Below are 24,596 nucleotides of genomic sequence, written 5' to 3'. Positions count from 1 at the left end.
TTGGCTTATGCTTTATCTGCAGAGCTAACATGGTTATTGTAGAGCTTCCTGGATCAAGTGCGCTCAGCGCACTTGATCCTGGAGGCCCTACACAGGCATGTCTTGTCTATCCATGGAGGCATCCACATTAGCAAAAGATGTCTATGTTTTTATTAAAAATAAGTGCTCAACATGCCCATCAAAAAATTTAGACCTCAACATGGCCACTGTAGAGCTAAACATTGGCTTATGCTTTATCTGCAGAGCTAACATGGTTATTGTAGAGCTTCCTGGATCAAGTGCGCTCAGCGCACTTGATCCTGGAGGCCCTACATAGACATGTCTTGATCCAGTAAAAAAATTTACACCTTACATAGACACCTCAACATGGCTACTTACTGTAGAGCTAAACATGGCCACTGCAAAGCTATCTGGAGGCTTCATCTGCAGAGCCATTGTAGAGCTTCCAGGATCAAGTGCGCTCAGCGCACTTGATCCTAGAGGCCTTACATAGACAGACCTACATAAACATGGACCTACATAAACATGTCAACATGGACCTACATAAACATGTCTTGATCCAGCAGAAAATTTACACCTCAATATGGCCACTGTAGAGCTAAACATGGCCACTGCAAAGCTATCTCGAGACTTGCATGTGCAGAGCCATGACTATGCCATCATAGTCATTGTAGAGCTTCCAGGATCAAGTGCGCTCAGCGCACTTGATCCTGGAGGCCCTACATAGACATGTTTTGATCCTCAATATGGCCACTGTAGAGCTAAACATGGCCACTACAGAGCTATCTCGAGACTTCATCTGCAGAGCCATGACTATGCCATCATAGTCATTGTAGAGAATGAGTTTTTACATTGGCCATTAAAATCCAGATTGTAATCAATAGCAGTACATTATTACAAGCAGAGAGCTAAACATAGCCACTGCAAAGCTATCTCGAGACTTGCATGTGCAGAGCCATGACTATGCCATCCTTGTCATTGTAGAGCTTCCAGGATCAAGTGCGAGTCAGCGCACTTGATCCTGGAGGCCCTACATAGACATGTTTTGATCCTCAATATGGCCACTGTAGAGCTAAACATGGCCACTATACAGAGCTATCTCGAGACTTCATCTGCAGAGCCATGACTATGCCATCATAGTCATTGTAGAGAAGGAGTTTTTACATTGGCCATTAAATAAAAAAATCCAGATTGTAATCAATAGCAGTACATTATTGCAAGCACAGAGAGATAGAGAGAGGGGGACTTACATGCTTGCAAACACGTAGAGGATATTTGCAGGTGATAATTGTAGAAGAGGATAGTTGTAGACGACAGCTGCAGAGAATAGAGTAGAAGATAGTTGTAGAAGACGATAGCTGCAGAGGATAGTCGTAGAAAATGGTCGTAGAAAATGCACGAGTGTACCTTTCCTTCCAGCCATTGTAGAGGAATGAAATCCTTTTTGGGAAAAGGTTTTTTCGAGCACTTTGTTATTAATGATTAGGAATTTACAGCCTTGAATAATCCGTATACTTTGTGCCAACCCGAGATTATTTTCAACCTTGAATAATCCGTATATTTTGCGCCAACCCTGCCAACCCATGATTATACAACCTTAAATAATCCGTATACTTTGTGCCAACCCATGCCAACCCATGATTATACTACCTAGAATAATTCGTGTAGTTTACTTTACTTTTTGTGGGAAGAGTTATATCTTTGAAAATGGACACCAACTCCCAACGTTATGTGACTAGATCTTCTTGTTCTCAAAAAGATTGTTGTTTTGCTGGTATGGATTCCTTACTACCTCCTTCTAAACGCTCCAAAAAAATACAGGCAAGAACAACCGACAGGGTGTCTCGAGGATTGTTTGATGAGGAAGTTCAGAGTCAAGGCCAAGTGTTGATGGAGAATGATAGACATGAGAATGAGAGAGACAGGGATGACAGACAAGAAGAGGATGAGAGACAGAATGATAGAGAGGATGAGAGACAAGAGGATGAGAGAGAGGATGATGATAGAGAGGAAGATAGACAGGATGATGACAGAGAGGATGATAGAGAGGATGATAGAGAGGAGGATGAGAGAGAGCATGATGATAGAGAGGATGATAGACAGGAGGATGAGAGAGAGGGTGATGATAGACAAGAAGATGGGAATGATAGAGAGGATGATAATGAAGAAGAAGAAGGTGGAGACACATTGACAACTGAGACAAGAAAAACAGAGAGCATCAAAGCAGAAATTTTCGGAAGGATCCTTAAAACCTCTACTCCAACTGCATTCATCGATCGAATTAGAGTTAGATTCAGCACCCCCCCCCCAAGATCCCCTTGTGTAGGCTTCTTCCAACAGAGGCCATAAGGAGACTATGCCCCAGTACTGATAAGAACCTTGGTCGAGCATTCAAGAACCTTGGTGGGTATCTTGAAAGCAAGGGGGCGTTCACGGTGTCCATGTTTGATTTGGATGGAGAGGAGACTCCTCTGACTGAAGAAACAACATTGTCATGGAGTTCAACATGGAGGGATGTGAATGGAACTTTTGAAGAGTCTCTCAGAAATATGCCAGAATGGGGACCGTTCATCCAGGGTAAAATGATACATGTACTGGATGGAAACAACCGCTATAAATCTTGGATGGATTTGATTGCTCAAGGTGAGGGTGATTTGAAATGTTTTTATCTATTTATACAATTTTATGTATGCATCTAATATAATTTTATCATCTTCTTTCCTTTTACTCAGAATTTCCAAATGACATCTCTAAGCATTGTCTGGTGGCCTGTGACTTTCTACAATTCGAGAAGGCTGACGTTGGAGAGCTGATGTTTTCTCTTTCCAGATTGAATAAGTATATGTTTTATTATTTTTCTCTTTTTTGCTCTTGGCATTGATTGCATGATGTTGCTTCAACTCTCTGCATTGGTTGTACTAGGATGCATGACTATGCCTTTGTACCAACAACTTTTGGGGATAGGCTCTTCCAAATAAGGAGAATTGGTGAGTCCGATAAGACTACCCTCCTTGCAGAGCTCGATGATGAGGACAAGGCTTGGATGGAGAATGAAATGAAAAAGTGCCCCACTCGTGGCAAAAAAAGCTGGTTTTCTGTTCCAATAAATATATTGGCATGGCTTGTGTTTAAGGTATGCAAGATATTAAAGGTATGCAAGATCTATTTAATTATGCGAAATATGTTTAATGTATGCAAGAGTAATTTTGTAATTAAATGGACTCTGTAGGACGATATGGAGATGAAAATCGAGGTTAAGGCTAAGGGCATGGATGTAGACGGAAGGGCTAAGGTGATAAGAGAGGTAGAAATTCTGTATAAGAATAGGGTGGGAAAGTTTGCCCGCATAGCAGACCCTGCCAATGGAGAATACTTTTGGCGTGCTGTTTTGTCACTTCCTTGGCATGCAGCAGGGACCCATATTGCAACAGAAGAGAAACTGAACATGATTGGGGCTGCACAAGTTAGGGATGAAGATAAGGCATTCTTAGTTCGAATGTTGGATAATTCACAAGCTAGCATTCGAGAGATAGAGTACTTGCCTAAAGACAAAGCAAAAGCTAGAGAGTGGCTACATTCATTTGTGTTCTGGCTACAAATAAGTTCTTATGGCTCCAAGCTTCTGGAGGAGATTGAAAATTGTGATAGAATCTCCTTACCTTCCATTAATTCCTTTATAAACTATGTCGTCTTTCATCGACGAAAGTATTTCAAAAAAGCTTTCAGAGTTCATCAGGGGGATATAAAATTTAGCAATGATATGGACACACAAAAAGGGCTACGCTCTGCAACACATCGAGTTGTTTATAGGTAAAAAAAAAACTTGGTCAATTTTATTTCTTCTCCTTATGCTTCTTATATAGCCTATTGACTTTAGTTTTCCTTTCCATTTGGAATTTAGATGGCTGCTGAAAGAGGTGGATAGTGGTGTAGTACAGGCCATACCACCTCTTGTGTTGTTATGGATTTGCGAGGATACTCCACGATATATATATGCGGATCTGCACCTTGGGAGAGTAAGTGTTTTCTGTAATCATGGTCATGATGATAAAATGTATGTATGATGATAAAACGTATGTTATCTATTTTTGAAATGCATGGTTAGCCTCTATCAAGTGTTGAAAAGACAAGATGCCCCTGGTGGCTAGACATGGAGAGGTTTGTTGTGCCAGATGAAGAAATTCAATTACATGATCAACACTTAGCTATATTGGCTAAGATGACCATAGTGGAGGGTTCTGATGAGGTAACCATAAGTTGTCTCTGATTTTTGCACGATGATAAAGTTTTTTGATGAGGTAATTTATAACCATAAGTTGTCTTTGTGCAGAGTATACCATTGACTGCAGTACGTGGCTGCTCTACGAGCTCTCATGCCACATCTATAGCCTCTACATCTAGAATGCACCCTCTACCAGTTAACCTAGGGAGGGATATAGTGAGTCAAGCATTGGATGCAAATAGGATACAAAGAGAAGTACATCAAACAACAAGTACTTCGGGCAATGTACATGTAGCCTCGTCTATGATCCAACCAGCACCTTTGAAAGGTGATATCATGCCGTTAACAGTAGTGTATGTTTATTGGGGCGATAAATATTTTTCTCTTACCAATCAATCTTCTTCTGTGTTTCTTCTTGCATTGTGGGAATTCGCAGGCATGGTATATGCATTCAATACCTCCATCGAGGACCTTGCAAGGGACTGTAAGAACATAGAAGGGCCATCCCCTCTATTCAAACATGTTTTGGAAGCCATGAATGTGCTTTGTAATAAAGGAAAAGTCCATGGGAAAAGGACTGACTATTGTGTGGAGATGGTGTTTGTAGACTTCCCCTCAAACCTCGTTGTTGAGGGTTGTTTGGGACACAGAGTGCCACCTTGGAATGTGGTTAGCGAAAGTCTATATGAGGCAACTTTTCAATTTGTAGACTTTTGTCTTAATGATCATGGCTTCATAACATGCCTTTATACAATGGAAGAAGGAGTGAAGATAGAGCATGAGGCAACATCTAGAGGATTTGTGGTCTTTCATCGACAAGTGGTCAAATGCACTCCACCAGTGGGAAAGAAGATGGGACAACTGGTAACAAAGGTAGCTGCACACTTCTCTTCTACAAAAATTCTTATGTCTATGTCTATTTCAACTTATAGCCTAAGGAATTCACTACTATTTGAATGGATTTCATTACAGGTTGCATGTCTTATTCTATCTGTTTTTGTACGCTCAAGTACACCAAGGCAGTATTTACGGATGTATGGAGATAAGGTGGAAGAGCAAAATCTTGGGAGTGAATTAGATCTGGAACAAGACCTCATTCAAGATATGTAAGGGATCGACTCTAGATCTGTGATTAAAAACAATGTCTATGTATTTAGGGTTTAGGTTTTTGGGTCTCTCATCTATGTGTTTATGTAGTGTTCCTGAAGAGGATATGGTAAAACGAAAGGGAAAGCCTTGGAGAGGTGGTTGCCAAAGAGGGCAGAGGCTATGCAAGTACATAGTATCTCTCTTTTCAAAGACAGGGGATACTATTGTTGACTTGTTTGCTGGGACTGGAACTCTTGGACTTATTGCAGCGGTCATGGAACGTAATGTTATTATCTTTGAAAAGGACCATCGCATATATAATAAGCTATTGGAGCCATATTCTACAAAGGTAATTCCCAAATTAATAAGACAAGGCACTGTTAATACCCCATAATCCTCTATAAATGCAATGTTCATTAATTTCTTACTTTTTTGCAGTTTGAAGAAGACTAAAGACATTTTGGATCTTAGCATTTTTTGTGAAGACAGAAGACATTTTGGATATTAGCATTTTTGGTGGATGTAGCGTGATATTTGAACTTTTTTTTAAAGACATTTAAAGACAGTTTCGATGTAGCATTTTTGGTGGATACAGAAGACATTTTATATATTAGCATTTTTGGTGGATGTAGCGTGATATTTGAACTTTTATTTAAAGACAGTTTGGATGTAGCATTTTTGGTGGATGTAGTAAGCCTGCTTTTATTTTGTGTCTTGAATACATTGTCTTGAAGGTGGTATGTCTTGAAGGAAGTATGGCATGTCATGTAGTAAGCCTGCTTTTTTTTTTGGTATGTCATGTGTCATTCTTGCTCACTTTCAATGGATACATGACAAGAAACTGCTCGCATCTCGTATTGATTTGAAAATAATTTGCAAATTGGCTCGCTGCAATGGGCTCGCTCCGTGGCCACCCTCACACTTTTGATATAAAAATTTATCCTTTATGCATACTTCTATGCATGAAAATAAAAATGATAAAAATAACACTTTTGATATAAAAATTTATCCTTTATGCATACTTCTATGCATGAAAATAAAAATTGATAAAAATAACACTTTTGATATAAAAATTTATCCATTATGCATACTTCTATGCATGAAAATAAAAATGGTAAAAGTAACACTTTTGATATAAAAATTTATCCATTATGCATACTTCTATGCATGAAAATAAAAATAATAAAAGTAACACTTTTGATATAAAAATTTATCCATTATGCATACTTCTATGCATGAAAAAAAAATGGTAAAAGTAACACTTTTGATATAAAAATTTATCCATTATGCATACTTCTATGCATGAAAATAAAAATGATAAAAGTAACACTTTTGATATAAAAATTTATCCATTATGCATACTTCTATGCATGAAAATAAAAATAATAAAAGTAACACTTTTGATATAAAAATTTATCCATTATGCATACTTCTATGCATGAAAATAAAAATGGTAAAAATAACACTTTTGATATAAAAACTTATCCTTTATGCATACTTCTATGCATGAAAATAAAAATTGATAAAAATAACACTTTTGATATAAAAATTTATCCATTATGCATACTTCTATGCATGAAAATAAAAATGGTAAAAATAACACTTTTGATATAAAAATTTATCCATTATGCATACTTCTATGCATGAAATAAAAATGGTAAAAATAACACTTTTGATATAAAAACTTATCCTTTATGCATGATATTAAAATTCAATTTCTCCATGATTATAATGAAATTCTTTCAATTAATCTAGGATGATAATTCCTAGAATATGGTAGAAAGTCCTCTTTTTATGCTTTGAATAAAATTATTTTATGCATAATTTTTATAAAAATTTTGCCATAGCTCCGCTGCTATGACTGATAAATCTCAATTTTTCTAAGGGATAAAGCTTATCATTAAGGAAATAATTAAAATGATCTTTAATTGGATCATTAATCCATAATGGATTAAATCATCAATATACATAAACTAAAAGCATAGAAAAAAGCCATTAATTTGGCCTCAAGCATAGCTTAATCTTGGGTTAAGGAAAAGCTTTATGAAAAGCTTGATTTGGATTGAATATCATGAGTATGACCATTTCTTGAGTGAGAGAGAGAAATTACACAAAAAACCATTAGAATTTAAACATAAATGGAAATTAACTTCAATAGCATTTATTAAATTATGTAACTCTTCACTACTATTCACCAATTAACTTCAATAGCATTTAAAAAAACCATACCAATTAAGCTTCTCAAGCTTGAGAGGGGTTGAGAAGAGAGAAACATTGAGAAATTATAGAAAAGATCAATATTCACTAATTACCTTACAAATTGCTTGATTCTTTGTTCACGGTAGAGGCCCCCAACCAATCAATTGGTTAAGTATGTTGATGGAGCCACCCAATGGGGATTGAAGAAAGAGGGAAACTCCAAAAACTAGTGAATTATTAATGAATTCATAGTTCTTGGCTTAGGTGGAGTAGAGTAACGATGCATAAACACTATATATTTTTCAACAAGGGGGAGGCTTCTATTTATAGGAAAAATTGAGCTCCTAACCAAACAAACTGATTCTAGAATTTTCTAAATCAGTTTGGTCAATATTTGACCATTTTTAGGTCAGTTAAGCTAACTTTTTGGAACTAGACTTGAATGAGGAGAGAGGAGAGATGAAATATCTCAATTTTTATGAGTTTAAAACTCATTCAAGCATGTGAAATATGCACCTCCTTTAAAGAACTCCCCTTCCTTACATATGTGTCATAATGGAATCATTATACCCAAAATATCTCATATTTTTAATATTGCTCATAGTTTTTTACTAATAAACCTTGTACATTTTCAACTCTTCATCTTATGTGAAATATGCACCTCCTTTAAAGAACTCCCCTTCCTTACATATGTGTCATAATGGAATCATTTTAATATTGCTCATAGTTTTTTACTAATAAACCTTGTACATTTTCAACTCTTCATCTTATGTGAAATATGCACCTCCTTTAAAGAACTCCCCTTCCTTACATATGTGTCATAATGGAATCATTTTAATATTGCTCATAGTTTTTTACTAATAAACCTTGTACATTTTCAACTCTTCATCTTATGTGAGCATTTACTCATTTTTGGATACCCAAAATATCTCATATTTTTAATATTGCTCATAGTTTTTTACTAATAAACCTTGTACATTTTCAACTCTTCATCTTATGTGAGCATTTACTCTTTTTTGGATACCCAAAATATCTCATATTTTTAATATTGCTCATAGTTTTTTACTAATAAACCTTGTACATTTTCAACTCTTCATCTTATGTGAGCATTTACTCATTTTTGGGTATCTTCTTTTACAAATTGGATTTATCTCCTCCCTACACATGGATTGATGCTATTGGCCCATAGGAACCTTAATTGGACCATAATCCAAAAATTTCTGAAAATCTAGACCCTTAGGCTAAGGTCCTTTATACCCATTTCCAATTAATTCCACTTGCACATTGGAAAGTTCTTTTTGAATTTCTGTTTCAGGGGAACTTATTTTAATAAGATGAGATAATTTTCTATCCAAAAATATTAAAAATCTGAACATTCTCTCTCTAGAATATTTTCTCTCTCTAGGTTAAAACAGTTAGAAACAAGTCTTTTATATTTCTGAAGAGGGATTGATTACAGGGGAAGATGCTGGACATTTTGAGAGGCTGGGGAGGAATCTTACACACAATACTTGAAAATTCTGCATCATAATTCTACCTTGAATCCGATCTCATCTTCCACACCTATTTTGACATAATCGGATTTGCTTCACATCTGTCAAATATCTGCACTTGACATCCTCCAAATTGAATGCTATCAAAACAACCTTTGTAAAACAAATTTGAACCCAAATCTGCCAAATAGTTAATTTGACCACCAACTTTCTTCACAATGAAAACATCTTGAAAGCTAGATTGAACATTTCTCATCAACATCAGAGATTCACATACTTCAAAACCGAAACTTTTACCCTAACAACTTTTGCAACTTCCCATTGATGAATTTGGTATTTTGCTTGAATCCTCCAACCATCAAAATCAGCCTCAATTAGCTCCTGTAGGTTTATTTGGCCATCTATGAAAATGTGACACCAATATGCAAGAAACCTATTGAGATGTATACAAACCAAGTCTGCTCTGAAATCTGAAAATTCCATAAAAATCAGGCAAATAATCCGCATATAATCCTCTGGAATCCTCTGAACCTGTATAGATGTGATTTGATCCACAAACCATAAAAAATTGATCACTATGCACCCTGTAATGCAATCTTCTTTGACCAATTTGCAACTCCAAAATCTGCAACACATGAATATCTGAATTTTGACAATCTGCCATCATCTGTATTTTAGAATTTGTCATCCACATCTAACAATCCATTCTGTAAGACTCCACTTCTATTGGCTCATCAGCTTTAAAACACACATCCTCTGACAAAAGTATGTTTGGGTTGACAACAGCCTGTCCCACATCTCGTTCAGAATGCACATCCATCGAGCTAAAGCTTGAAATTGCATCATCCTGCATATCAAACATCATATGCTGATCCTCCAAACTTGTCAAACCTGCTTTATACTCTTCAATGACTTGCTCTTGAGAATCCTCCTGCTCAATCTGATCGATAAGACCTTTATCTGATTCTGCCCAATTCAGTCCAAAACAAAAAGCAATCCGCTTGTTCAAATTCTCTACAAACTGACCGCCCGCCAACTATCAAAATTAGCATTTGGAAACTCCTCTGGTATTCCTACAGCACCTAAAATGTGACCATAACAATTATCTGCAACAACCATGCTTTGATGTACAAGAATGAATTTTGCTCTTGTTCTTCCATATTCCTCTGAAATACACGTGCTTGCTAGAAATTCCTCTCCCACTGGTTTTTTGATTGCAAAATCTGTTTATAGGGTTCAAATATCAATTGTGCAATATCTTTTGGCTGCAAATCCTCCTGTGTGGATCTTTCTGGTGGAAATTCTTCTTGAACTGACATATTTGCCAAATTCCTCTTCAGCAAATCTGATTTCAGGGAATTCCTCCTGAGTTGATTCTTTATCTGTAATTCCACACACATCATCCACATGGAACCTAAAAACAACTGAATCACATCCTCCTCTTCATTCATCTTGGTATCCGCCTCTTCAATTGCGCTTTGAATGACATGAACAACATCATTGCTATGTATGATATGCTTCTCTTCACAACATTCCTGAGATGCAAGTGACATATGTAACCTAATGTTGAGCAATGAATCTTCCTCTTCCACTCCATGAGCATACTCTAGTGGTAGGGTAGGGGTATGTTCCACGGGAACACTCACAGGAACACGGATTATGGAAGGAGGCCGGAAGCAATTAATGCGAGAGAGCAGGATTGTAGCCATGGGAACATAAAGACGCACATAATTTTTCCATATTTTTGTGCCGAAGTGCAATGTAAATCGTTTTAGGCCAATGTGGGTTCTAAATGAGAGTTCTAAGTGTATTAAGCAAGGCTCACTTATGGGGTTGTCCGCCCATGTGTGAAAGAGGCCTAGGGTTAGTGACATCTCTATAAAAGAGATGTTAGCTAAAGAAAGAGGACGTTTTTTGGACATTCTCATAAGCTATTGAGTGAAGCTCTTGAGCTCTCAAGCTATGGCAACTCTCTAACTCTCTCTATTGTACTCTAATGAGCATCAAGCTCCAATGAGTATAGCTCCACTTCTTTCTCTTAATCTATTTTAGCATCATTGAAGTAGATTAATCTATGATTAGTTGAATGCTTCTTTCTTTCTCTTGTGTATGCATGCTTGTAGTGTGTGTGTGTGTAGTCTCCATTGATGCAAGCTCTTGCCCACTTCATTGACAAATGAGTTATTCATGGATGGACTCTCTCTATGAGCTTGTGGGTTTGTGAATGTTACATTCTATGCCTGCTTAAGCTTGTGGGTTAGTAAATGCACGCTTATGGATTTGCTTGCATTAGGGAAAGCTAAGATTTAATCAATGTTTGAATGGGATTAAGAGATTGCCATACATTGCTTGTTCTCTTGATTAGTGTAGTGGGTTTAAGGGATAGAGAGATTGATTGAGGTGTTGAATGGTTGAATCGTCAAGTGGTGGTTCGTGTATGTGAGCTCTCCCGCAAGGGATAAGCCTTCATGCACTAATCGTCGGGTCGAGTCCTTAGATGATTGACATTGTGTTTCTCAACACATTTGTTGATCGGTAGTACTCTATGAGCACTATATTGCATGGTAGAGAGAACCGCTCTTCAATGGCTCCACTGCCGGGGAACGAGTGCCTATATTAGTTGAGCACCATACACACACTACCACTCCTTGTTAAGCTCCAATCAGTTGCAAAACTGTTGGATAGGAGAGCAGGCTTTGGGACTAATTTTGGTACTTATTTAAGACTAATCTTTTGTTAAATTCTCTTTAATGTCTTGCAATTTGAGTGTGATTATGCCTCTCCCTTGAGGTCATGACAAGGATTCAACACATGGGAAGGATTGGAGGTAGTCGCTAAACCTGCCAATTTCAATTTGTGTGCGAAAGAGAGAGGCCTGATTTGCATTTCTGTCATTCTATTTGAAGATAATTTTTGCTATCTGAGGTTAATTTTTACAGTTTTTTAATTTTCTGCATGTTCGTTTTATTTTCTGTTCTTAGCCTAGTTTTCTGCATCTTTAATTTTGTGCATTTTAGTTCTCTATTAAACCTGCACTTGTAGAGAAACTGAAATCTGTACACACACATGAAGATTGAACATTTCGAATTCCCTGCAAATCTCACAGCTGCACACTCATTGAGTTCCCTGTCACACGCAAATCTCACAGCTGCACACGCATTGAGTTCACTGCACACGCATTGAGCATGCATTGAGCACGCATTGAGCACGCACTTCAAAAAAGAAAAAATAATAATAAAAGAAGGCGACTGTGCGTGAACAGCGCACCGCGCAGAGAGACCCACACACCGCACCATAAAGACCGCCACCACACCGGATTTTTTTTTTTAAGAGTCTGGAAAATTTTTCATTTTCTGGCGCAAAAAATTGGGAGGTTTTCTAACTTTTCGAGAGGAGTTAGAAAACACCCATCGACAAAATTTTGGTCCCAGAACCATTTTTCCATAGTTAGTTCATTATGGGAAACTGGTAAAATTTAGGCGATTTTTGATCCTGAAAAATACGCTTTTTTTTGGCCTAATGTGTTCGAGGGGGTTCAAAATGGATCCAGCAAAGTTTGAGCCAAATTGAAAATTTTTGGATTTTTTTGAAAAAAAAACCAATATTAAAATTTGACCTTATGCACTTGCGGCCGGTCGGGAGGACGTCATATAGACACTGCCATAGGGTCTAGGGTACGCAAGAAAGTGGGACCCAATCGGTAGGAAATTTGGCAGATATTGCTGAAACCTTTTTCGAATCCCAATCTAATACCCTTTCCAGGACAACTAGCTCATTGTCTATGGACAATCTAGGGCCGTCAAATAGTCATCCCTTAGCCCCAAATAGGACACCCACAAGATCTTTTAATCCATTTGAAGCCGACATCATGGGGTTACCACTCAATGTGAGACTTCAATATGTCTACACAAATGCTCAAGAAGCTGAGATCTTTAGGGATCCACAACAACGGTATCTCGTTAAGATTGCAGACTTTTTCTCAGAGCTTGATAGAGCACCTCTAGTCAATGACCAGGGTAACATGTACATGGGCGGAGATGGTGTTCGCTACGAAGTCACCTATCATCCAGAGAATGTAGACAAATTAGGAGGGCTCTCTAAGAGTGAGTTCCTAGATTTATCAAAGCCTTCCAAAGCAAGGGAGTCTAGAGAAGATTGGCTCATTGAGCCGGACATGCGCCTGGACCATCCAATGCCCAGTCCTTAAAGCCATCCATAGATGATTTACTTTTTGTAGATCTAAATTTGGATAGGGACAAGAAAGGCAAGAGAAAAATGGATCAGGGGGCTGAGAACCAATGGGAGTTTGTACGACAAATTCCAGTGACAAAGGTCTTTTCAGGATGACCCACTTCAAGAGATCTATAAGGACTCTTTAGAAGGATATTATGCCACAACTAGATTGCCAGAGCTAGATCTTCCTCTAGCACTTGTGGTGGTAGTCAAGAAGCTTGCAGGAGGATACGAGAACCGAATCGTTGATGATAAATGGGCCAATGAATACCAAACCTTAGATTGAAAGGAGATTCGTGAGCTCACGTGGAGAGGACAACCATTATTCATGGAAGTGTTCTCAACTAATACATCTAAACTAGGAGAGACAGCCTTTCCTGGAGAAACTGTTGCTCCTCCCCTACAAGAGTTCACTAGAGAGGGACCCTCAACATCAAAGTGGACCACTGCAAGTAGCCCAACTCTAGCACCAAGATATTATCCTACACCAAAAGTGGACCACTGCAAGTAGCCCAACTCTAGCACCAAGATATTATCCTACACCAAAAGTGCGACCACAGATCACACCACAACAACGTTTCTCTCACTGTATAACAATCGTAGGGTAGGGGAGCCAACTTGGCCTCCCATAAATGCACCTCCTGAAATGTAACAAGATCTTTGGAGAGGGTTGGTGAGGCAGGTAATAGGGGACCCACACCAATTTGGGATGCATATGGACCATCTTACCAAAGAGTGAGAGGCTGTAGGCCTGATGATGAGTATTCAAGACGAGTAAGGCCATCAACTCTTCAGAAACTAGTAAAGAAGTACAAAGGGTCGGGAGATCCATATGACCATGTAGCAGCATTTAGGCAAGCAGTTTGAGCTGACCATGTAGCAGCATTTAGGCAAGTGACTGACAAGCATACGCAAATTGAAGGATTTGGCCTCACTCTTGAGGGAAAGGCCCTTGCTTGGTTTTAGGCACTAGAGGCTTCACACAAATCTTCTTTACGAGTTTTGGAAGAGAGATTCATTACTGCTTTTTCCTTGATGGTGGGGATTCAGCATGACACAATAGCAAACATCTACTCTTTCAAGCAAGGCGAGACTGAGAGTGTTAGAGACTGTGTAAATAGGATGAAGCAGTACATTAATCGTTGCCCAGAAGATGAGAAGCCCACCCAGAGTCGATTAATTTCTCTCTTCTTAAAAGGACTCAAAAATTCAACACTGCACACACATCTCTATGCAAAGAAGCATACAAATTTCAATGAGTGTTGCCATGATGCTATGGATTTCACAGATAACTTCAAATTCCAAGATGGTATTGGCCCTGAGGTGCAACCTACAAATCAGTGGGGTGATGACCAAAGTTCAGGGTCTAGTACACTAGTAGATCCAGACCAGATAGCTAACCTAGTACTAAGGATATTGGGACAAACCTATCGCCCACCCATGTAGCCACAACAACAGCAGCGAATGAGGAGTGTACTACCTATAGGTCCTCATCTTTGTGGAGCATGTGGCGGTAACCATAAAACCGAAGAATGTAATACCTTTTCTCCTCTAGTCACAAACCAACCCACAAAGAAGTGGTGCCAGGCCTGTGCTTGGAATTATACCCACACCACACAGGAATGTACTCGCATTCCAAGAATGAGACAAGAGCGTGAGCAGCAAAGGGGTGCAGTGGCTCCACAAATGCATCAACAGTATACTAATTTTGAACGTAAGCCACCAATGGCACAAGAGCAAGCATGACCTATACTTGGAGCTCAACCTCCTGCTCCTGGACTACTTCTGTGAGGTTTGTTGACTACGACAATTCAAATATGTGTAGAGACTTGGTAAACTTAAGCTATGTGGAGGAGGAATATGCATCATATTCATCCAAGGAAAATCTCTTTGAAAGTCCCGCATATCCAAGCCAAGCACTGAAGCCTCAACCGGGGAAACAAAATTCTTTGATGTTGCTAGGCGGCTACCAACCTAGGACTCCTGGCCCCTCAGGTCAATGGCAGCAAAGGAAAGTAGAAGCCAAACTAATGGGCCCCTGTTATGAGTGCGGAGAAGCCCATTGGGCTCGTGATTGTACACATCGCCAAAGGCAAGCAGCTCGATCCAATACAACAGTACCACAGTTTCCACCAATTGAAAGATATTGTCTAGGTGTTGTGTAGAACACTTTCCAAAGGATTGTTTGTTGAAACCACATGAGGAAGGCACCTCTCAACCAAAGGTCTCACTCAACTTTGTAGAGGCAGTTCCATCGCCACCTTCATCAGAGAATGAGGATGTCGTGCCACTTAGAGTCATGAAAAGATCACAGACACGAAATGCCGAAATACAGACTGATGAGACACCTCAAACTAGGGATGCAAAGCCAAATCTAGTGGACAAGACCCTACATTCCAATAGAAAAAGGACCACTAGGAGGAAAAAGAATCGCAACTAAGAGTGCATCCACTAGTTCTCAAGAAGTCTCTAAACAAAACATGACGGATCAAGCTTTTACATCCCAAGAAGTGCATGAGGAGCATCAACCTCAACTTGGGCCTAGTGCTAAACAAGATGAGGCTATTACAACCGAGGATAGTTCAGGGGGTTCTGTTTTTGTGGATAAGGTGAACGAGACTCTAGATGCCATCATTGATGCTCATAAAAGTCATATTGCAGCTTTATCTGAGCTACCCAAGAAGCTTCAAGAATACCCAAACCCTAGTGAGGAGAAGATCAATCTAGCTATACATCAGCAACTCATTAGGGAAGCTCAATCAATACTTGAGGGCCCACCTCCACCTATCCCTCGGGGCCCCACCTCTCTTAAGCCAACATTAGAAACCATACCAGAAGTGTCATCAAGTTGGGAAATGAAAAGTGAGCTGATCTCACAAGTTCATAGCGAGAAGTCTGCACCAATTGACACCCCATTGAAAGAAGGCATTCTGCCACCACCTCATCTTGCCTTCCCATGCAATGATGAAGTTATTGATGCTAACGAGGACATGGCAAATGAGATGTGGGTAGCAGTTCATGAGAAAGTTAATGAGAATATGTCCTCTATTATTTCACCTCCATTCCCTGAAGTGGATTTTACCAGGGGCACAGGAAACAACTTTGGACGCCCAAGCATCCAAGAGGACGTTCAAACAATTGTTTCTCCTAGAAGTAAGCATACAATGAAAACCTTACCATCTTATTTGGGAGAATATGAGAACTATTCTCAAACCTTGAGGATACCCTCCATGCATAGAAGGTTGACAAAGGAGATGGAGATGGATATCTGTGGATGTGTGGAGCCTCAAGAAGATCTGTGGATGTGTGGAGCCTCATGTAAGGCAACATTGGGTGGCACCTTGCCTCTGTAGTTGGGGTTGTACCAACAGGCACTCGTAAGATGGCCGTCCTTCTCACAGATATGGCAGTACTGTTTCTCCTTGGGCAAGACAGCTGCATACCCCAAGGCTTTAAGTTTGTGAAGAAGCTTTTTCTCCTTCTCCGCCCTAACCTGTTTCTCTTTATCTTTTTTCAGCTTAGCCTTCCTTGAGGCCTTTTTCTTCTCACTTTGCCCCTCATCCTCCGATTCATCAGATGAGCATGCCGACTCGGCCTCACTATCCGAGTCTGACTCAGTCGAACTATCCGACTCTGAGCCATCCTGCTTCCTGCCCTTCCGTTTGTCCTTCTGAATGCCCAGGCGCTTTTCCACCCGAGAGGCAGCTGTCACGAGGTTATCAAAGCCGCCGGCAATATCCACATTTGCGACAGCACTCTTCAAGTTCCTCCGCAATCCTTTGACAAAGTAACTGGCAAGCATTTCATCCGAGGGTCTTTCATTACCCTGCAGTCTGACAGCCAATCCCCGAAACTTCTGAGCATAATCCTCCACTAACAGATGCTTCTGTTCCATGGCCTTGATCTTTTTGACGATATCAGTAGGAGTTTTCTCCTTCCTGAACCGGGCCAAAAACGCATCCTTCAAAGCATTGAAATCTGCAAAGTGGGCCAAGCCATATTGGCTAAACCAACTCATTACTACCCCCTCCAGGGTTGCGGCAAACTGCTGCAATTTCACCGGATCTCCAAAATGGGCAGGGTACCCACTGGCTTGCCATCGGGTCTCGAATTGAGCCACGTGACAGTCTGGGTCTTCCTTAGGCTTTGCCTTAAATTTGGCCGCCTTAACCGTTGGATTGGGTGGTGGTGCAGCCATGTTCACAACTCCTGGTAGTGGATTCGCTGGTGGCAGATTTTTCAATGGATCAAATTGCAACCGTCTCTGACTCCGAACAGGCGGTCTGGACAGAAATAGGGCACCAACAAATTGATGCAAATGACGCCGAGCTTGCTCCGGGCTAGCGACATTCTGCCCCGGCCCTTCTGGAAATGGTGTCGTATGCTCGACAGCGTCCGCCGCGTCCACGCCGGTCTGCGCCAACAGGCCCTCAATTACGCCAGCAGAAACCGACGTAACCGCCACAGTTGGCCCTTCCGCAGCATCACCGCTTCCACTGCTAGAAGCTTCCGACCTGTCATATCTGCGCTTCCTGGCTTGTGCCCTCGTGAAATGAATGGGACTAGTTTGCCGCTCCCGATCTGACATTCAGGCGAGACACAAACAGCACAGCACAAAACAACCCCATACCCAACAGAACAAGACAATGCTGAGTATGCGAACACCGCAGGATCGCCAATGTGTGTATTCTGAGTATGCGAACACCACAGGATCGCCAATGTGTATCTGGGCACTAAATGCCTGATACTTGGTAATGGAAATATCATAAAGGAACAAACACTAGCACAAAGACATTCCCTTTAGCAGAAAATCATAACAGTAAAACGGAATACGAAACATCATGCAGAAAATCCACTACACACAGTAATCCTGAACAGATGATCAGAATTCATTGATATCATAATCATGTAAGGGATTACATTTCCGCTTCCTCATCTTCTACAATTCTGAATATCCGTTATGCGCCTTCCCATGATCAACTAACTACATCTCTTCATATCTTTCCCTTCTCACGAATTCCTAAGCAACTACCCAAAAGGATCATTCACATATATAGAATTCGGATATTCCAACTTAGGTAAAGTTAACCCCTAACACATGGCACAGCCCGGTGGTTGGGTTTTCGAGAAAACCCGACTCGGACCCATAAATCCCTGATCAAACCATCCATTGTCTTTACATTGCTTCAAAAAGAAAACAGAACTACAAACTGAAAACAAAATCCTACTAAACTAGAAATCCTAAAACACTAGAAAAGCATAAATTACTAAGATAACACCACCGGCTCCAATGGCTTCGGCGGATCATCTTTAATCGTTGAATCTTCCACCGGCTCCAGATTGACGACTGGAACAGTAATCTGATCTGCAGGCATTACATCCTGTGACACCATCTGAATGACTTCAGCCTGGCCAACTGCTTCCTTGTCAACATCCGACATAATCTCCACAGTTTGTTCATGATCCCCCACAGTAGCCTGCTCTGTATCCAACTGTCCCTCATTAGGCAACTCCATAAAACACATGGCTTGAACTTGCTTCTCAAACTCCAACAATTTCAACATCAAAGCATCCTTTTCCGACTGTAACCCTGCTACTTGATCCAACAATATCTGCTCAGATTCAGAAATGAAAGCTCCACTTAATGTATGAAATGGCTTCATCACCCAGTCTTCAATCCGATCTCGGATACCTTGCCACAATTTGACTCCCACCTCAGTTAAGCTCCTCCTAATCACTGCTAAATCAGACTCTGAAACTAACACTCCCTCTACATCTTCATTACTCTGAGATAGCATCTGTCTTTCAATAACCAACAATGGTTGAATACGTTGAACTAACATCTGATTCTCCACCTGCAAACCCACATTTTGCTCAGACAACACTTCCAACTCTTTATGCATCTTCTCCTGCAATTGATTTGTCCATTCTTGAAACAATCCCAACGACATCTTTGTCTTCACCAAATTTCTCTGACACTCTGCTGCCTGGTCTTTCTCTTTAACCACTGCCTCCTGAGCCTGAACTAACAACATCTTAGTTTTCACTAACTCCTCCTCTTGATGCTTGACTTTAAACTGATAAGTAGCTTCCGATCTCGACTGCTCCTGGATAACCCGAACCTGCTGTTTCCAATCTGCAATACTACTCTCCTGCTTCCGAACATACTCTTGAACCTTATTCAAAGACCAGAGCACATCCTGCAACTCTCCACTCTGAACACTCTGTTCTGCTTCCTTAGCTATGACTATAACAGAATCCCACTGATTTGACTTAACAGGTGTAAAATCCATCGTCTTTACCACATCTTGGATCGCAGATGAATCCACATCCAATTTTCTCTTCTTGCTAAAAGTGAATTTCTTACCCACTGAAACTAAGGATGGATCAGTACCCACAGACTCTGTGGCCTGATGCAACAAATCTAACCCTTTCGGAACATCAGGTGAAACCAACACCTCCTTGGCTTCGGAGCGAGTATAGCCTGCTTCCATCAAATCCTTAAACACATTCATCTTGTCAGGCTGATGCTCAAATCCCAATGGAGAATCCACTGCTCCTTCCGGGACAACGTCATCCTGACCCGGTTCTTCAAGACCACCATGCACTGGTTGAGTCGGCAAAAGAGTCAATTTGCTGGCAGAAATCATAGGAACCTGCTCAAACAAAGCTGCTAAGAACGCCGACAGCCGAGAAGTGACTTGAGACTTCCTCTTATCAGTGATTTCCACCTCCTGCAGAATTCTAGTGTGCACCAAAGAAGCCCAACTAACTTTTCCCCCTTTCTCAGCATACAGCAAAGGTGCAAAATTGTCTTTTGACATGTATTCCAATTTGATTACCTGACAAATGCGTTCAAGGTACCATCTTAAATGCTGACGACGGGGTTCAGCGACATTCTTCACCATGTAATAGGCTCGAGACCCCTGTGGAAGCCCAAATTCCTTCCGCATGGCCACATCCGAACACTTTGCCACAGCCACAGTTTCTTCATAATGGAGATGAAACACTTCTGCTATCAATTGAGGTGTCAAACCCACAGTTGCAGAGAGGTAACCATTCCTCTTACGAATCACCTCCAACTGCGTTTTGGCATAAACATTCTCCCGCCATCTGTCCCACGGCAAAGATGCAAATTCCCATAATCCAATGGTCTGCAACCACTGAGTAGTCGCCTCCTCTGACAAATCCAGATGAACAGAAAAATCCAAGAAAGGATCCATTAAAGCCTGCAAAGTATTAGCTTCCAACCCCCCTACCTCTGCAGACAGCGCATCCTCAGGCTCGAAATCTTCATCAGCCTCCACAGACGCACAAACAGAAAGCTCCTTACTGGCGGCGGGTTGTTGACGCAGTCGCCGGGGAGAAGAGCGCTCCACAGGAACCACCTTAAGCGGCATCGAACGCCCCATCTCAGCCAGCGCTTGACGCAGGGAATTCAGCTTTGCTAAGCGCTCTGCGTTATTCATGCAAAAGGTCTCCTCCAAGCATGCCAAAATTGAAATGTGCATGACAAAACCCCCACACGTGGTGATATAAAACACAACGTCACCCAGTCGGCCAAATCTACCACACATGCCCGACTTCCTATCAAGATCCTCCACTTGTACACTAGCGGACATCCCCAAATTTTCTAACACATCCCCACTTACACCGTCACCTAATTTGCTCACTAATGCGGATATTCCTCCATCTGCTAAAACTCCGACCTCTGCGGTTACTCCGACCACTGGTGGCTGACCCACAAACTTCTTCAATCGGAAACCATTAATCGGTTTCTCAACCAGAGTCCCAAACATATCAGCAAGTCGGAAAGTACCCTGACCACAATCCTCCATGATTTTGTACGGCCCTATGTACCTCAGCTTTAATTTACCCGGATGAGGACCAAGCTTCGAATTATACAGCAAAACCCAATCCCCAACCTGAAAAACTTTGAATTTGATCTGTCTACTTACCCAAGCCTTCCGCCTTTGCTGAATCACCTCTGTGATATACCCACTAACAATCCTATCCTCTTCGAGCTGACACAGCATCTGCTGTCGGAACTGAACAGATTCTTCCGGTGATAACCGATCAGCAATAGCCACCCGCAAACTAGGAACTACATACTCCATCGGAACCACCGCCTCCAAACCATACACCAGCTTGAAGGGTGTCAGACCTGTAGTGACTTTAAAAGCTGTACGGAATGACCATAGAGCAGAATCAAGCTTCACATCCCAGTCATCCCGATTCTCTGCTACTATCTTCTTCAAAATCTTCACCAAGATCTTGTTGGAGCTCTCTGCTTGACCATTGGCTTGAGGATGATAGGCAGTAGACTTCTTATGCATAATCAAATGAGTCTTGGTCAACTCAGCAATGACAGCATTGAGAAAATGAGTACCCCGATCACTAACCAATTCCACTGGGCACCCAAACCTGGTCATAATGTTGTGATAGAGAAACCTAGCCACACTGTTGGCAGTATTATCTTTCAAAGCAACAGCTTCCACCCACTTCGTACAGTAATCAGTAGCCACCAAGATATAACGGCAACCTGTCCGCTTGGACTTAGGCTTGATTGGCCCAACAAAATCCAAACCCCACTTCTGAAAAGGATCTAAGGGCAGAATCGGATTATCCGCCATGCGGTCTGAAGCTCCGGGCTGCCCCAACTGTTGACAAACCAAGCAACTCCGAGCATAATTGTGTGCATCCTTCAGCACGGTAGGCCACCAAAGCCCAGATTGAAGAATCTTCTTACCTGTAATGTCTCCAGAAAAATGCCCACCTGCAATGCCACCATGAGCCTCTTGCAGAACTGCTGATTGCTCAAATTCTGGGACACAGCGACGGATAATCTGATCTATCCCCCTCTTGTACAGAGCACCTGCAATCACCAAAAAAGGTTTACTCCGGAGTACCAGCTTTCTCCGTTGATCAGTGGAAAATTCCACTGGCAGGGTGCCATCTGTCAAGAAACTCAACATCTGATCATACCAAGAATCCAATACCGCCACAGTAGCTGAAAACAAAACCGAATCAGGTAAATTATCATCCACCCCCTCAGCTACGTCCCCAATCTCCAACCTACTCAAATAATCCGCTACAGCATGCTCCTTTCCCGGGGTATGTAGGATCAGAAAGTCAAACTCCTGGAGTAGAAGCATCCACCTAGCTAACCTACCCGTCAAGTGTGGTTTCTTGACCAGATACAATAAGGCCTGATGATCTACATGGAAAACCAGCTTATTGCTCAACAGATAATGCCGGAACTTGTGAAGAGAATACACCATCCCCAAAGCTTCCCTCTCCGTAACGGCATAATTCCTTTCAGCACTTGTCAACATCTTGCTAGCATAGTACACTGGTCGAAACCAACCCTTAACCTTCTCCTGCATGAGTACAGCCCCTACGGCAATGTCCGAAGCATCTACAAAAACATGAAATGGTAACCCCCAATCAGGAGGTAGCACTATCGGTGCCACCACCAACATCTTCTTCAGAATTTGAAATGCCTTTTCTTGAACTGGAGACCACACAAAATCCACGCCCTTCTTGGTCAAATGAGTAAGGGGTGCACACACATCTGAAAGATATCGCAAAAACCTACTATGCCACTTAACCTGCCCCAAAAACCTGCTTAATTCCTTAAGATTACGTGGTGCGGAAGCCTTCTGAATGGCCTCAATCTTCTTTGCATCAATCAAGATGCCTTCCTGGGACACCACATGGCCCAAGAGAATCCCACGCCTTACTGCAATAGCACATTTGAAGGGATTGAGAGCTATGCGGAACATCCGACAGCGCTCCAAACAGAGCCTCAGGTGCTGTAAGTGCAAAGCCTTTTTACCAAAGACACTAAAATCATCAAGAAAGGCTCGCATAAAATCCAACAGATATGGCTCAAAAGCCTTCTGAGCCACAAAGGAAAATGATGGTGGGCCATTCTTTAATCCAAAGCTCATCACCGTGTAAGCAAATGCTCCCCACTCAGTGATAAAGGCCGTCTTATCCACATCCTCCGGTGCCATCCTTATCTGATTATACCCTGAGAAACCATCCAAAAAACTATACATCTCATGACCAGCCACAGCATCAAGGAGGGTATCACAGAACGGTAACGGAAACGGGTCAGTAATTGTGGCAGCATTCAACTTCCTGTAGTCCACACACACCCTGATCTTGCCATTCTTCTTGGGCACGACCACAATGGGAGACAGCCAAGTCACCTCATTGACCTGCTTGATAAACCCTACCCGTAATAGCTTATCCAGCTCCTCCTTGACCTGCTTGGCGAAATTTGGATTCATGCGATACCGCTGTTGGATAACAGGAACAGCATCACTCTTCAAATTGATGCGGTGCTGATGTAAAGCTGGATCAATGCCCTTCATATCAGAATACTCCCAAGCAAACACATCTCGAAACTCCACTAACAGTTTCTGCAAGTCCTCCTTAAATTGACCTTCAACATGCACACTAACTCGAACCATCTTAGGATCGGATGCAGTACCTAAATTCATGTCCTGTAATTCATCTTCCTCCACCCTGATGGACTTCTGCAAACGCCGTTCATATTGCTGTTCAGCTGCTATAATGGCTTCCTGCTCGGTTACAGTATGCACCTGCTGAGCCTTGGCAGCTAAAGCCTCTTCCACAGCCCTCTGTAAAATATTGCCTTCCATTATCTGGCCTGGAACCACCTGGATCTCCTGCTCGGGCACCACACTGTCTTCAGGCGGACTATCCGATGATTGTGCCTCCCCCTCGACACTCTGCGGAACTGCCGAGACAGGTTGTCCAGTATTCTGATATCGGGTGACAATAGCTTCCACATCTACATCAAAGACCGGTACAACCGTTGGATTTGCTTGCATATATGCCTCCTCCTCATCTTCACCGACATCACTTGCCAAATGAATGCCCTGAGCACATAAAGGCTTCTGCCCCTGCGGCAAGAGAACTTTGGATAACATGGACAAGCGAGTTGTCTTCTTGCCCTGCCTGATCACCACAGTATTATCCTCCCAATCCTGCTTGACACGGGCAATTTTAAACCAGGGGCGGCCTAGCAACATGGCATAGGCAGACCCGCTATCCTGCATCCGGAGCACCACAAAATTCACAAGAAACGACAGACCACCCACCTTAATAGATTGATTCTTAAGAATCCCCAAAGGTTGAAGTCGCCTCTGATCTGCCATCCTTACTTGAAAAGGTGCTGGTGCTAACGCCCCCAACTTCATACGGAGGTAAACGGTCTCCGGTAGAATATTGACTCCTGAACCCCCGTCCAGTAAAACCTCTTCAAACTTGTGCCCGTGGAATGCCACCTTAATCACTGGGACTTGAAAATCCACATCTGCGGACTC

The 24,596-nt window shown here is 41.5% G+C and overlaps 1 protein-coding gene across 1 annotated transcript; it reads left to right on the top strand.

Annotated features, from left to right (window-relative positions):
• Positions 1 to 2,923: 2,923 nt before the first annotated feature.
• Positions 2,924 to 5,972, top strand: LOC147628613 (uncharacterized). Its single transcript, XM_086813072.1, has 8 exons — positions 2,924 to 3,133; positions 3,230 to 3,810; positions 3,902 to 4,016; positions 4,106 to 4,246; positions 4,331 to 5,095; positions 5,195 to 5,328; positions 5,420 to 5,660; positions 5,750 to 5,972. Exons 1-8 carry the CDS (start codon positions 2,924 to 2,926, stop codon positions 5,762 to 5,764), a joined length of 2,202 nt encoding a protein of 733 aa, XP_086669198.1. The 3' UTR covers positions 5,765 to 5,972.
• The last annotated feature ends 18,624 nt before the right edge of the window (positions 5,973 to 24,596 follow it).

Source organism: Cibotium barometz, chromosome 19 (genome assembly GCF_041138505.1).
Source record: "Cibotium barometz isolate CiBa-2024 chromosome 19, ASM4113850v1, whole genome shotgun sequence".
NCBI classification, from domain to species: domain Eukaryota; kingdom Viridiplantae; phylum Streptophyta; class Polypodiopsida; order Cyatheales; family Cibotiaceae; genus Cibotium; species Cibotium barometz.
The sequence above is the reverse complement of the archived record's forward strand: the minus strand, read 5'-3'. Positions and strand labels throughout refer to the sequence as shown.

Bases quoted from the DNA above. Each gene is read 5' to 3' on its own strand.
- LOC147628613 (XM_086813072.1), top strand. From the start codon at position 2,924: ATGCATGACTATGCCTTTGTACCAACAACTTTTGGGGATAGGCTCTTC. The intron at 3,134-3,229 runs GTATGCAAGATA...TGGACTCTGTAG, and splicing joins TGGCATGGCTTGTGTTTAAG to GACGATATGGAGATGAAAAT. The intron at 4,017-4,105 runs GTAAGTGTTTTC...ATGCATGGTTAG, and splicing joins CGGATCTGCACCTTGGGAGA to CCTCTATCAAGTGTTGAAAA.